General features: G+C 40.8%; 1 protein-coding gene across 2 annotated transcripts in view; it reads left to right on the top strand.

Moving 5' to 3' along the window:
- Window positions 1–12,976, top strand: part of EDA2R (ectodysplasin A2 receptor) — a 54,118-nt gene extending 41,142 nt beyond the window's left edge. Inside the window, exons 2-8 of one of the 2 annotated variants that reach the window (XM_029240981.1) lie at window positions 5,218–5,396; window positions 5,950–6,035; window positions 7,679–7,843; window positions 8,431–8,432; window positions 10,425–10,479; window positions 10,652–11,044; window positions 12,649–12,782. In XM_029240981.1, coding sequence (XP_029096814.1) covers window positions 5,218–5,396; window positions 5,950–6,035; window positions 7,679–7,843; window positions 8,431–8,432; window positions 10,425–10,479; window positions 10,652–11,043 — 879 coding nt within the window. In that variant the 3' untranslated portion in view covers window position 11,044; window positions 12,649–12,782. Of the gene's footprint in view, window positions 1–5,217; window positions 5,397–5,949; window positions 6,036–7,678; window positions 7,844–8,430; window positions 8,433–10,424; window positions 10,480–10,651; window positions 11,045–12,648 lie in introns of both variants that reach the window. The other variant, XM_029240982.1, reaches the window with a different exon arrangement.
- Window positions 12,977–16,056: the final 3,080 nt, after the last annotated feature.

Raw genomic sequence — 16,056 nt, 5'->3', positions numbered from 1 at the left:
TCAATAACATACATAAGCTCGACACATACAGGTTTTTTTTTGTTTTCTTTGTTTTTTTGTGGTACGCAGGCCTCTTACTGTTGTGGCCTCTCCTGTTGCAGAGCACAGGCTCTGGACGTGCAGGCTCAGTGGCCATGGCACACGGGTCCAGCCACTCCGTGGCATGTGGGATCTTCCCAGACTGGGACATGAACCCGTGTCCCCTGCATCGGCAGGCGGACCCTCAACCACTGCGCCACCAGGGAAGCCCACTTATACAGTTTGATATCACCTTCCTCTATGTTATTTTTGTCACTTTTGTTTTTATCTTAATCATTGTATGTGCAATAACATAGATTTATTATTATTGTTGTTACTATTTTATTAATTTTTCTTTTAAATAATATAGGAAATAAAAGGAAGAGTTCCAAACCAAATATTCAATAATGCTGCCTTCTGTATTTGCCCGTGTATTTAACTTTACCAGAGATATTGACTTCTTTTTATGGCTTTGAGTTACTATCTAGGGTCTTTTCATTTTAACCTGAAGAACTCCCTTTAACATTTATTGAAGTACAAGTCTAGTAGTATCAAACTCCTTTAGCTTCTTTTATTTATCTAGGAATATTTTAATTTCTCCCTCATTTTTGAAGGATTTTTTGCTGGGTATAAAATTGGTTAATAGTTTATTTCTTTTGACACTTAAATATGTTATCTTATTGCCTTCCAACTTCCAGGTTCTGAAGAGAAATCGACTTTGCATCTTATTGAGGATCCCTTGTATTTGACAGATTGTTTCTCTCCTTCTGCTTCAAGATTTTCATTTTGTCTTTGGCTATCCACATCTTGTTTATGTCTCATATGGGTCTTTTTGAGTTTTCCCAAATCGAAGTTTGTTGAGCATCGTGGATGTGTTATTCATGTCTTTTGTCAATTTTGAGAAATTTCAGCCATTATTTATTCAAATTTCTTTCTGCTTCTTTATCTTTCTCTCTCTTTTACTTTTGGGACTCCCATAATGTGTATATTGGTCCATTTGATGGTGTCTCTTAGGTTTTGTTTACTTACTTCATCCTTTTTAAATTTCTGCTCCTCAGACTTAATAATTTCAACAATTTCAACTGTCACGTTTCAGGTTTCATCATTTGTTCTTCTACTTGTTCAGATCTGCTGTTGAACTCTTCTAGTGAATTTTTAATTTCAGTTATTTTACTTTTCAATTCTAGTATTTCTGTTTGGTTACTTTTTACAATTTTTCTTTTTTGATATTACCATATTTTTCATACATTTATTTTCTTATATTCTTTAGTTCTTTGTCTATGTTTTACTTTGAACATATTTAAGACAGTACTTTTTTGTCTTTGTCTAGTAGGTCTGATGTCTGAACTTCCTCAGGAACAGTTTGTCAATTTTATTTGTTACTGTAAGTGGGCCATACATTCCTGTTTCTTTTTATGCCTTGTGTTTTTGTTGTTGTTGTTTTTGAAAACTGTTTTAATTATAATGTGGTAACTTAAAATCAGATTCTCCCCCTTCCCCATATTTAGCTGTTTTCTGTTGTTGTTACTTTATTTGATGATGGCTATAGTAGTCCATTTGTTTAGTTGTTTTAACCAAACTATTTGTGCAAAGACTGTATTCTTTGTCATATGTGATCACTGAAGTCTGTGTGGATCTTGTTCAGCTAATATTTTGACAGGAATTTCCTTGAGTGCCAGCAGTTAAAAGTAAATAACAACAGTAGCAACCAAAAAACCCACATACCTCTCCCAATCTTTGAACATTGGCTCTGTGCTGAAGCACTCCTTCAACACTTAGCCAAACTGGCACTTAGCCCATGTATCAGTCCAGTGTGCAAGCTTTGGGTCTTCTCCATATTTTTCTAGTCATGTGTCTTTCCCTGGACATACATGGGCCTTTCTAAACTGCCCCCATATATATTGGTGCTTTTGAATGTCCTAATTTCCCGAAGAATCTTCTCCAGCTTTTGCTCCAGACTTAAGCAGTCTATTATATGTCTCCACCCATAATTTCTTGTCCGAGGCATCTCTGTTTTATTAGTTTGCTTTGCAAAACATTTTAACAAATGCCCACCCATTTTCCAGGCTGCATTTTGAATTGAGTGAAACAGAGATGAGCACCTTGTATCTGTCCTTCAGATAACAGGTTAAAATAGACATACACAATAATTTTTGAATAAGTTTTGCTTAGCTCACTCTGGACCTAGGTGTGAGGGTTTCACACTAGGAACTCAGGCTGCTGCTACTTTAAGACTGCCTTCACTTTAGGACTGTTGCTGGGGAGAGGGGTGCAGTAAGGGCAAGTAAAAATGGCACAAATCTTTCCTATCATTTTCAAGATGCCTTTTTCTTGGTTCAGCACTTGCTTCATTGTTGTAAATGTTTGACTATTTCCCAGAGTTCTGACAACATTGATTCCAACAGTTTCTGTTTGTGTTGCTACACTTCTGTGAGGGAATGAAAGCTCAGAGCTGCTGCCTCCTCCATATCCCTGATGTCCTCTGTCGTTTTTAATATATTGATTCCAACATCTCCCTGGGTGTCCCTGTGTGCCAGAAGATCAAAGCATAAAGAAAATTAAGGATATTTTAATTATAAAATAAGTATAAAGAAAAAAGACAGTTTTTTGTTGAGCCAGGCCTGAGAGATGCATACATCATTTAAACCATATTCCATTGGCTAGAAATTAGGCACATGTCCCTACAGACTTGTGTGGGGTTAGAAAATGTTGACAAGTGGTATTCCCAGGAAGAAAAGTGAATGAGTTTAGTGAACAACCAGCCAACTTCTCCCACAACAAACAAATAACTAATATCCATTGTTAAGTAGAGTTGTGTCTTTGACAAAGAGCTATGATATAACCGGCAGGAGCCTTGTTCCTAGGTTAGAATGCCAGAGCTGGAAGAATATTTAGAGACCATTTATTTTAATATCCTCAGGTGTTGGGGGCTCTGATGCTTGGAAATGGAGAGAGGCTAGCCAAAGTTACACTGAGTCAATACCAGACCTGAGACAATATCCAACTGGATCACTCATCTCTCCTCTATACCACCTTTATTCAAACATGTTTGAGCATTTCCGAGAGTAAGATTCAATCTTAAAAGATTATATATTTCTAGAAATGTATCCATTTTTTCTTGGTTGTCCAATTTGTTAGCATATAATTGTTCATAGTATTCTCATGATTATTTGTATTTCTGTGATATTGTCTGTAACTTGCACAGCAAAGCACATCGACAAAACAAAAAGACATCTTACTGAATAGAAGAATATATTTGCAAATAAAATATCCAGTAAGAGGTTAATATCCAAAATATACAAATAACTCATAACAGTCAACATCAAAAACACACAAACAACCGAATTAAAAATGGGCAGAGGACCAGAATAGACATTTTTCCAAAGAAGACATATAGATGGCCAACAGACACATGAAAAGATTTTCAACATCACTAATCATCAGGGAAATGCAAATCAAAATCACAATGAGGTATCACCTCACACCTGTCAGAATGGCTATCATCAAAAAGACAAGAAATAACAAATGTTGGAGAGGATGTGGAGAAAAGGGACCCCTCATGCACTGTTTGTAGGAATATAAATTGGTACAACCATTATGGAAAACAATATAAAGGTTCCTCAAAAAATTAAAAATATTACTACCATTTGATCCAGCAATTCCACTCTTGGGTATTTATCTGAAGAAAATGTAATCACTAATTCAAAAAGTTATATGCATCCCAGTGTTCATTGAAGCATTATTTTTAATAGCCAAGATGTAGAAGCAACCTAAGTGTCCATCAACAGATGAATGGGTAAAGAAGATGTGGTATATGTATGTGTATATATATATATATATATATATATATATATATATATATATACACACACACACATGTATATATGTGTATATATATATATACACACAATGAAATATTACTTGGCCATAAACAATAATGAAATCTTGTCATTTACAACAACATGGATGGATCTAGATGGTATTATGCTAGGTGAAATAAGTCAGAGAGAAAGACAAATACAGTATGTCTTCACTTATATGTGGAATCTAAAAATACAAAACAAACAAATAAATGTAACAAAACAGAGACAATCACAGATGTAGAGACCAAACTAGTAGTTGCCAGAGAGGAGAGGGGTGGAGTAATAGGTGAAATCAGACAGGGAAAAACAAATACTATATGTTTTCATTTATATGTGGAATCTGAAAAACAAATAAACAAATATAACCAAACAGAAACAGGCTCACAGATACAGAGAAAAAACTAGCCATTGGCAGAGGAGAGGAGTGTAGGGGTAAGGGCAAAATATTAGCTTGGCCAAAACGTTCGTTCAGGTTGTTCCTAACATCCTGCAGAAAAACCCAAATGAACTTTTTGGCCAGCCCAATAGGTGAAGGGAATTAAGAGGTACAAACTACCAGTTATAAACTGAATACACCACAGAGATGCAATGTACATCACAGGGATTACAGTCAATAATATAATAACTTTGTATGATGTGTAATCTATAAAAATATTGAATCACTGTGTTGTACTCCTGAAACGAATATAATGTTGTGAGTCAACTATAGTTCAGTAAAATGTAAGAAATAAAATTTTCATCACAACCCAACACATACTTACGTATTTCATCTGTAAACCTTCTATAAAACAATACTAAGATAGGTAGTTATTAGCATTCATTGTCAAATATTTCCAGTTCCCCAGCTCTGGCACACTATAGAATTATACTTTCTTTTACTTTTGTAGTTACTAATGATCAGGTGATGTGTGTGGTGAAGGACGTGAGCAAAATGAAATGAGTTATTTCTGGGGGAAGATTTAAGAGCCAGTGCACAGATCACAATATTCTCTTTTCTCTGATGCTCCAATCATGGTAGCACAAAGATGAAGCCTCCATCACTCTGGGTAACCCAGTAAGTATAATGTAAAACAGAGCCCCCAGGAAATCTCTGGTAAGCAAAATGGTGTGAGTGAGAAATAAATTTTTGTTCTTTTAAGACACTGAGGTTTGGAGTTTACTTTTTTACCATAGCATAACCTAACCTATGCTGACTGTAAATTGATGCCATGACTCAGTAATGGGTTGCAACTTGCAGTTTGTAAAATGCTACTCCGTACAATGTCCACTTGTCCCATAGCTAATCCTCTCTCCAAGTTTCTGTAGAGTAATGTTAGTGACTCCCATTTCACTGAAGGATTGTGGTTATGGAGAAGGTGGAGATGCATACTGCGCAGCCTGCCCTCCCCGCAGATATAAAAGCAGCTGGGGCCACCATAGATGTCAGACTTGCATCACCTGTGCTGTCATCAATCGTATCCAGAAGGAGAACTGTACAGCTACCTCTAATGCCGTCTGTGGGGACTGTCTGCCCAGGTGAGCCTGCTACATAAGGCCAAGCTCTTCTGGGCATTCTCTAGCCCTTGGAGGTCTCCCTCATCCTTACCTCTCAGGGCCTAGTTGAAGTATTCTAACTGTCCATATCATGATGAGTTTAAGCTCCCCTGAGGGAGAAGCATTATTTTTTCAAGATACCCTTATAAAGTACTTAGCACGCAGTCAATTACAGATGAGTACTAAACAGCTGTTTTATCATGCTGGCATGCTTAGCTCAGGCCCAAGTTTCAAGGTAAATCTCACTGTAGACCTAGAAGAGATTAGGAAGCAGTTGGTGTCAAAGCAGTGTTTCCTTCTCTTGTGAGACTAGTTCCCATTTTGGTTATAGGGTTTGGTGAATGGGGGAAGAGGTGGAGCGTCTGGGACTCTGAGTCAGAATCAGACATAGAGGCAGAGAACTCACGAGGGGTCAGAGTGAGTGATGGCTTCCTGGAGGACAAGACTCTTAGAAGCTGCCTATGGTTCAAGAAGGACCAATCCAAGTACATTGCTTGTTTGATCATCTTGCCATTTTTTATTGCTCTGACTACAGATTCTACCAAAAGACACGTATTGGAGGCCTGCAGGATCAAGAATGTATCCCATGCACGAAGCAGACCCCCACCTCTGAGGTTCAGTGTGTGTATCCAGTTCTCTTCTCCCCTTTCCCCCCCAATCCATTGAGTGACAGCAAGACAGCATAGTAAAGACTTCCCCTACCCCCTCATACTCCTTCCTATAGGGTAGATTGGCAAGGGAATTGGTTAGATTTGAGTAATAGTTTTGCAATATATTATCTGTGTAACCTTCTATAAATTATTGAATCTCATTGAACCTCATTTCCCTCACCTGAAAAAAATGTAAGTCATGAAAATCATTGTTCTTCATACTTTATGGGATGCTGCCTAGTTCTAGTGAAATAAGAGGTTAGAAAGCATTTTGTAAATTATAATATTTGTACACTTGTGTATTATTTATTTGAAGTTTATAGGAGTCCCTAATGCTTAGGACTAGTAAAAGGCTGAATGAAGCACTAAGATCTAGTCTGTGCCCATATCACTATCCATTTATCTGTCTATTATTTTTGTCTATCTACCAACTATATGTCTACTCACTTATTTTTTTAATTTATTGATATCTTTTTAAAACATGAAGTATTTCAAATATGTAGAAATATTTTAAATGCAGAAAAATATAAAAAGAAAAATGCTCAGTTACACAGCATCAATGATTAATAAATCTTAAAATTTTGCATATTTGCTTCAAATTTTTTTTTAAATGAAGATTCCACAAGTTTAATGGAATCTGTGTTTTGATCCTTTCTGAGTTCCATTCTCTCCTTACCTCCCCAGAGGCAACCACTATCATGAAATTGTGTGTATCTTGTTGGTAGGCTATGCTACAGTAACAAACCCCCAAAGCTCAGTGATTTCATGCAATAAAAGTTTATTTTTCATATGCAAAGATCTTAGTCTATCTTGTAACTATACCATCAAACCATGTGGTTTCCAGGTTGATGGGACAGGTTAAGAGATAGAGGAGACATACTGGCTTTTAACTACTTCAGTCTGCAAGTGACACACATTACTTCCACTCACAGTCCATTGGCCAGAAGTACTCTTATGGCCTTACTACAAGGGTGTATGGGAAATGCAGAGAAGCATGTGGATAACTTGTGAGCACTATGACTCTGCCAAACTCTCCACCCATGTTTTGATACTTGTATTCATTTTATATATATATATATATATATATATATATATATATATATATATTCATAAGCAATGTATTCTATATGCTATTTTTTATATTTTATAATGTTTTATATAAATGATATCAAGTTATATACTCTCTCTCCAATTTGCTTTTCCTCTCTGGATTATTTAAATTGATCCATACAGGTCTTTTATTTTAAATGCTATATAATAATATTACATCATAGAATTATATCATGATTTATTTATCCTGTGCCCTACTGATGAACATTTTGGTTTGTTTCTATTTGTCTAGGTTATATAACTGAATGTGACACGGAAAGACCACAGGATATGTGCATCTTCAAATAACTATACTAATTTATACCATACCAGCAGTATATGCTAGTTCTTCCACTTTGTTCTTCATACTTTTCCCTGCTCTACAAAGAAGTAGAACCAGTTTAGCAGCCCTAGTTGAGGAAGACCCTGGGGAGAGGGTGCTGGCCTGAGGAAGTCCAGGCCCAGTGTCAGGGTGACTATTGACTACCTACAGTGACTGACCTCCCCCACTTTCTTGTCTCACAGGTGCCTTCCAGTTGAGCTTAGTGAAGGCAGATGTACCCACAGTATCCCCTCAGGAGGTCACACTTGTTGCACTGGTGAGCAGTCTGCTCATGGTGTTTACCCTGGCCTTCCTGGGGCTCTTCTTCCTCTACTGCAAGCAGTTCTTCAACAGAAATTGCCAGCGTGGTAAGGGTAGCTGCTTCACGTATTACATGAATCAGGAACAAGGTTCTAACTAGCAGAAGAGAGGAATTTCCTGGGGTTGAGAGTTAATGGACCTTCCCTACAGTGCTGAAATATCTGGGGTGGCAATAGAATGCACAGAACTTCAGAGATGATTGAGGCTGACCCTATGAGTTTATAGGACCTGGTTCTTTAAGGTGTGGTGATTCATAAAGGGCTACAACATTATGGGAAAACCCTTGGGAAAGGCACCTGAAGTCCTAGTCCAATCTACCTCTAAATCACTGTGTAACTTTAGATAAGTCATCTAGCTTCTTTGGACCTCTTTCTCCTTAATCTTTAAAATGAGAGATGAAGTTGATTTCTAAGTTCTTTTCCAATTAATTATATCTACTAATAGGTATAGATTCTGGAGCATGTCAGGAAAAGAGGAAGGCTGGCTGGAATGAGACATGACTATAATAAAAGTGGGTGAGGTCTCAGGCAATGGTTATCAGTATAGTAGTATACCAAATGTGGTAACTGAGAGCCCAATGTTCAGAGGAATTGGCAAACTTAGACATTTTTCCTCAGACAATAATGATAACCAGAGGTCTGGCCCAGCCCATAGGAGATGGCCATGTGAAATTTTAGATGGAATGTCATATTTAAAATCAGGAGTAACATCATGATCTATTTTCAGCACAAGTCCAGCCATTATCCAAGAATATGAGACAAGAATGCCAGGTCACTGAGGGAAGATATAGGGGAGGTGGGATGGTGGCTGGCCAAGACCAGAGAAGGGTTTAGATCTTTAGTCAATAGTACTGAGGTTCAGTGCAGCTTCAGTGCCAACAAGGGAGCTGAGAGCTGGACAGAGACACCAAAATAGGAACCCAGGCTAGTAAGCGGAGTTGATTTAGTAAGGAAAGAGGAGGACACATTCTACTAGATACACAGGTGCTAAGGACTCCTCCTCAGCCCACTGGATATTGGGTCCAAAGCAACACAACTTTTTTCAACCTCTCTGTTTGTGTGGAAAGATTCTGCTTATATAGGTCTACCTTGGTCACTTTGGATCTAGGGTCTGCCAGATGATCTTCAAAAAGCTTAGAAGATATGTTTGGCTCTACCTCTCACTTAAGTGGAGGTGAATCTAGGATTTCAGGGGATGCAGGGCACAAGGGCAACACTGTTATCCCTTTATGACCCTTCTCAAACTCTAATTCTCTCTCCTCTACTCTCTGGTGTCTCCTGGAACATTGTGGCTCAGGGTGGATCATCCTGTCTCTGACTTTGGAGGCCAGTTTCTCAGATAAGAGCTGTTGCCCAGTCCCTGGGCACGGGCATGAAACATGGGAAATGAAGCATTTGGGCCCCAGGGCCCGGAAAGAAGAAGATGAGGCAACATCTGAGAGCTGCCTGTCTCCCTCCTCCTGCCTCAGGAGAAGAGAAATGGGTAACGCTTCTCTGCTCCTCCTCTGTCCTCAAGATAATAATGCAGTATCCTTTTCTGGGGATACGAGGGCAGGCAGCTCCCTCAGGGTCTCCACAGGGGAAATAAGATTAGACATTTTCTCATTTATCAGGAGGTGTTTTTCAGGAGTCACTGACTTACATGAATACTAGGGTTGTATAAGGGAGATTAATATGTGAATTGGATCCAATATAAGGTTCATTAGAGAGGAGTAGAGACTGTGGCAAACTGAATAGTTCATCCCCTGTCTAAAGAGGAATCTACTACTCAGTTTCAGCTGTTTGTTACCATGTAGGAATATTCAATGTTTCAAGATCTTCTGAATTTTCAAGAGAAGCCAAAACTCTGGATTTTTATATGAAATAGTTTTAAGTTATGGCAATGAGTTATAATTAAAAAGTACCACAACCACAATGCAGGGGTCAAACAAACACACATCCCATAGGCTCTCAGTTTGTAACCTGATGTTGAATCAGACTTATGCATGAAAGGTGTTTTAATTTTCTATCACTGCCAGAACAAACTACGACAAATTCAATGGCTTAAAACAACACCCATTTATTATCTCACCATTTCCATAGATCAGAAGCTTTGTAAGCTTGGCTGGATCTCGACTCAGAGTCTCACTAGGCTGAAATCAAGGTGTTGCCGAGGCTGCATTCATTTCTGGAAGATCAAGAGGTTAATCCATTTCCTTGATCATTCAGAAAGGTGGAAGAATTCAGTTCCTTGCAGTTATAAGGTTGAGGTTCTACTTCCTTGCTGACTGTCTGCTGAGGACCATTCCCAGTTTCTAGACACCACCCACTCTTTGACTTATGACCCATTTCCGTTTTCAAAACTAGCAATGGTGGTCAAGTCCTTTTCCTTTCACATATCTGATACTCTCTCTGACTCTTCTGCCTCCATCTTCCCCTTTTAAGGACACATGTCATTACATTGGGCCCACCTTGGTAATCCAGGATAATCTACCTATTTTAAGGTCCATAATCTTAAATCCACCTGCAAAGTGCCTTTTGCCATATAACACAACATATACACTGGCATAACACCAGGGAATAAAGATCATGTCTGGTGTGGGTGTTGTTAAAATCCTGCTTGCTGCAAAGGATTTCTCTTTCTCTGGAGAAATTGACAATTTTCCCTGATCCACCACCAGGTAGCCTTAATCTGATACCCCAATGTAAATATGTTTCTCAACTGTGTCACCTCAACCTGGTGCTAGGTGCTCTGGTCCCCAGGGATGGGAGGGGGAGCACTAGTTCCCAGATCTTTCCTGATTTTGTGCTCACGACCAGGTGCCCCACTAAGAAGAGCCCCTGCCTTTGGGTGACTCAGTGGCTTTCTGCTTCAAGTTTCAGGAGGTTCGCTGCAGTATGAGGCTGACGAGGCAGCAGAAGAGGAATCTCTCTTCCCCATGCCACCTGGCCAGGAGACCAGTTCTGAGTCCCCACTGAGTGAAAGCATCTTTGAGACCCAGGCACTTAACCCCATCCTGGATGACGACTGCAGCTCGACTCGTGGCTTCCCCACACAGGAGTCTTTTACCTTGGCCTCCTGTGCCTCAGAGAGCCACTCCCACTGGGTCCACACTCCCATCGAATGCACAGAGCTGGACCTGCGAAAGATTTCCAGTTCTGCTTCCTATACTGGAGCTGAGACCTTGAGGGGGAACACAGCTGAACGCTCTGGAGACAGACTGGAGCTCACTGTACCCTTTGAAGTACCCAGCCTTTCACTCTACTGAGGTGAGCTGGAAAGGTAGGGTAGAAAGACCAGAAATTGGGGACCACCCCCAAAAGGAATTATCCCTTGGAGTACTGTTGTTCAGTAGGGCTAGTGTCAGAGGAACAGCAAGCTAGGAACACTGGTGGATGGAGGGACAACTGTGATAATGTTAATCTTTTAAGCCAGTCAGTCATACATCATATATCTGGGCCTACAGTTGTCAAGGAACTGGCCAGGTTGACATGACACCAGTTTTTCTATCCTGGCCTTTTGCAATCTCTCTCAGGGCCCCACTGTCTAATAGTTATATTCAGTTATCTCCCATCATGTATTCAAGCACCAAGGTACAGTGGGAAAATATACAAACCTTGGCATCTGGAAGCCTTATATTTCAAATCTACCTCCATTCCTTAATATTTGTGTGAAGCTTGTGTAAATCCCTTCACCTCTCTGAGTCTCAGGTCCTTAATCTGTGAAAAGTAGGAAATACTATTCACCTTATATTGTGAGAGTTGAATGAGAAATGCATGTGCAAGTGCCTTTTACAGTGTCTAATGCATTAGAGGTGTTTAAACCATGTTAGTTTGTCTTTGCCCCCAGTCACAATTTATATTGGGTTGGCCAAAAAGTTTGTTCGGGTTTTTCCATAACGTCTTATGGGAAAACCCAAATGAACTTTTTGACCAACCCAATACATCCATACATATACACTACACTCGTCTGGTCTTCATAACATAGCTTTATGGTAAGAAGGTTACACTTTATAGAGGCAGGAACTGAGACACAGAGAGGGAAAGTGATTTGCTTAAAGTCACAGAGCATTTCAGTGGCAGAACTGGGTTAGAGCCCAGGTTTTGGAGCTCCATGTAAGTAACAAGGGGCAGTATGAAGCATGAGGGTGGATTCCTATTTTTCAACTAACCAATTACTTTCACCACCCATTTCCATATTTCTCCAGCTATGATATTGTCCAGGTCCCCTAATGACTCCCGCTCCCTATATCTTACCTAAGAAAATATAAACAATATGTAGGTGAAAGCCAAGACTCCTATTAAACCAGTCATCCTAGATACCTTCAAGGTCATCTAGGCCAACCTCCCTTCCAACTCCTCCAATCCATGCTTGAGTCCCTTTTATAATATCCCCAAGAAGTGTTTGTGTCATCCTTGCTCACATACTTACAGCATCAGAGAGCTCACTACTGCCCAGCATGTATTGCAGCTATGACTGGTGGATTTGAGCTCAATGTAAAGAAAACCTTTCTGTCTTCTTATAGTAACCACCCTTGGGTCCTGCTCTGCTCCTCAGGCCACACAGACCTCATCTGCTTCCTGTGTCTTTTGATAGCCCTGAAGAAGTCTAAAGATAGCATCTCCTCTCTGGAAAGTACCATTTTGGGTTCCGTTAAAGTATGGGGGGCTTAAAACTGAACCCAGTTTCATGAGGAATTGTCTCACCAACATAGAGTAGGGTAGAACTGTCATCATGTCCACCCCACACAAGTGATGGTTTTCTGCTATTATACCTTAACCACTGGCCTAAAACCATTTTTTGAGGGATGGGAAGAGGAAGGAGCTAGTGAGATTGTCCCATAGGTTTCTAACTTGCTCTGCTCCCTCCCTAGGTCTCTTGGGCTCCTGGCAGCCCAGTCGTTCTCCCTGGACTCTCCTGCCTTGTTCCTATACCACGACAGCAGCAGGGGCATAGGATGTGGTATCCACAACAGCCTATACTCTACAGACGGGGCACATCCTATCCCATCCCACCAAAGGATTGATCCTTCATCATTTTCCCAAGACTGACCAGCAGCATTTTTTGCTTTCCTATCCTAGATAGCCTGCAGAACCAGATTCCCCAGTCATGGGACTACCGGACATGTTCCTAGCTCAGCTTGATTGTAGAGAGGAGGGGAGGGGATGGCAATGAATGGGGTAGAGTTTTACTGCCTGCATCTTTGGTCAGGTGAACCTGAAGGAGGAGCCTCTCAGTACCCTATTGATACATCTACCTAGCACTTTAGGGACAAAATCAAACTCTTCCCTCTTTCACTCCTCTGCACTGCCCCCCCCCTCCCCAGTACACACACACACACACACCTACACACATCTTAGGAGAGGCCTGAAACCTTGATTCCCCACACATCTCTTAGACTTCTGTGGCTGTGACAATCACGGAGCTAACCCCTTTGCCCCCTGGGGTCTTCCTCTCCACTTATAGGTTTCTTACCTTCTTTAGTGGGGATACAACTAAGCATCTTTTTGTATCTTAAAATGGTACTTCCTAAAGTTCCTTTTATCTTATTTCTCTTCTTTTATTGCCTCTTTTGTCCCTTCCTGGTACCTTGTCTTCTTAAGCCCAAGGCTGAGCCTCTAGATCCCAAGGGCCAAATTTAGAGCTCAGAGCTTTCATCTTTGGGGTGACCATGAAATCCCTGAGATCTAGTGGGGGACACTTAGGAGCTAAGGTTTTCAATGAAGGCTGCCCTAGGGCTGCTCAGGGACCATTGGTGCTTTCTTGGTTTAGAGAAAAACAATCAATTGCTGAGCCCTCACCACCAGTTTCACATGCTTCTCAGAATAAAGTGGAACTTCTCTCTCCATGGCTGATGCCACAAGGCAGATGAGAACATCAAGGCTCAGATGTGGGCACCATGGATTGTTTTTAAGTCTCCCTTATGTCCATAATGGGCTACTTGGGCTGATACCCACTTCCTCACTGTGGGTCATATTTTGAAAGAAAAATTGCCCAGATGAGTAGAGCAACTATCTCCTTTGTTTGGGAGCAACCTATATACTTCAGAATGTTGGATGTGACTTAATTTGTGAAAACCAAGACTGTATCTTAGGGTGGGAATGCTGGAATTTACTACGTGTATGTGCTACACTTTACAGTTTGCAGTGTGTATTCACAGCAATCATCTCATTGGATCTTTATACACACCCTGAGGTGGGCAGGGCAAGAATTACCATCTCCAGGTTGCAGATGATGAAACTGAGGCTCAGAAATGGAAGGTGACTGCACTCAGTAATGTATGGGGTAATTATCAAGGCTAGGGTCCTCTCCAATATCTTGAAATCTTCATTTTCTAGAAGACAGTGTTTTAAAGTAATAGCTTTTCTGGCATATCTGTTCCAGAAAACAACTCTTTTTGGAAGCAAAAGGGGTGGAGGGACAAATAAGGCCTTTATGCCTGAATGTGAATGAGGTAATATCCTTGCCTACAATACCAAACCTATTCTCTCCCCCTCCCATCAGCTCCCGTATTCCCACCCTGTAGCCAGCCTGGATGTATATTCTCTGCCAGATCTGACCCCAGTGGAAAGGTAAGAGACTTTCCATTCAGCACTGTCTCTCAAGAGATCAAAAAGTGAGAAGAGCTGCAAGGTCAGACAAAACCTTTCTATCTGTCTATCTTATCTCCTTTTGCCACTGGGGGTAAGAAAGAAGGTATAAAGGTTGGAGCCAGTAGGAGTATCCATCCTACTTGTCCTCCCTCCTATATTCCTCTGTTCAACTTAAGAGTCTCTGATCTTAGTTTGGGCAATGACTTGAGACTTTAACTTTAGAGGTGGGAGGGGGACAAATATCCCATCTTTAAAAGCCTCTCCCAGGTAGATTACAGATATTTGAGCAAATCTGTCAATTATAACACTTTAGTGTTTTACATTCTAAAAAAGTTCATTCATACATGCCTAATTTAAAGATGAGGAACCTGAGCCCTAGACAGGAGTAGTAACTTACCCAAAGCAATTCATATTTTGGAAAGGCAGTGTGCTCCACACTCCCAACCCCAGACTGAAGTGTGGATTCCATGGCTGAGGATAGAGCCAGGGAAGGACAGTTTGAGCAGAAACTGCTCTTGGCTATGGCAGAAGGACAGGCAGAGGTGTTGGAGGGCACTAGTTATTTCTATCCACTAGACACTGCCTAAATAACCCTTAAAATATCATTAAGGAACATAGGGAAGAGCAGGAGATTGAATAAGGCAATTCATCTCCACCACCAGAAAAAACAGCTGGCCCCATAGTCTAAGTGCTACGGAGGCAGCAGTGTAGTCTTCCACTGAAAAATAGCACATGACTTCATCCACATCCAGGATGGAGAGGGTTTCTTTGTTTTTTTGTTTTTAGGGGTTTTTTTTGGCTTTTACTCTCCCCTATAGCTCTTACCTCCTATGGCCTACAAGTTTTCCCCTCCCTTCTTCCAGGTCCCTCTGGACTCACCACACTCCCTGGGTTAGCTGGAAGATCTTATGCATGTTTGAAGAGTGATGTTCCTGTGATGCAGCATAGGCCAGAGCAAATAATTTCCCTGTGGATCTCCTGGGCCTCACCCTTTATTTGAAGTGCTATAACTCTCCACCTCCGGCAGGGAGCCAGGCTGGAATTTGCCTTATTGGAACCTTACGGAAAATTTCTGAGCCAAGGTGACCTTCCCTCTGGGGCCTGATTTCCCCAAATTACCTCCCAGCAGTCCTCCAAAGATACCCTCTAATATACTTAGGAGTAGCTGAGTGGGGAGAGGAAGGGAGCCCCACTGCCACTTTCTACTAACATGTCAGTTGGATCCCAGATTTCCCACCACCCCTTCCCATTTGATTCTTTCCGAAGTTTGTTTTTGCTTTAATTCCTACCTATACATCTCATGACCAGGAAGGAACAAGCAACTTGGAGGCTGTATTCTTCTTTATTATCTGGCTATCTTTCTGAGGACTGTACAGCTAGTTCTGTCCCACAAGTACTTGGTGGTTAATTAAGTACATTAAATTGCATGTGCACTTCATTAGGACCTAGCCCTGGCAAATGAATGCTCTCTACCACAAAACCTCTGCTTTCAGGATTTTATTAAATGCATCTTTGGGGACAGTTCATCTACAAATATTGATTAAGGGCTCCTGGGACAGCCCATTGGTCAGGGTGCTAAAAGCACCTGGGAAAAAGTAAACAGGCCCCATTGTACTGGACTGGGGATTAGAAGCAATTGAATTACTAGACTGCACCAAGCAGCCTGACTTAACACAGGTATTGGCAAA

The sequence above is a fragment of the Monodon monoceros genome, unplaced genomic scaffold (genome assembly GCF_005190385.1).
Source record: "Monodon monoceros isolate NGI ecotype Baffin Bay Population unplaced genomic scaffold, NGI_Narwhal_1 Super_Scaffold_22, whole genome shotgun sequence".
Classification (NCBI taxonomy): domain Eukaryota; kingdom Metazoa; phylum Chordata; class Mammalia; order Artiodactyla; family Monodontidae; genus Monodon; species Monodon monoceros.
This window is presented reverse-complemented; position numbering and strand designations above follow the sequence as displayed.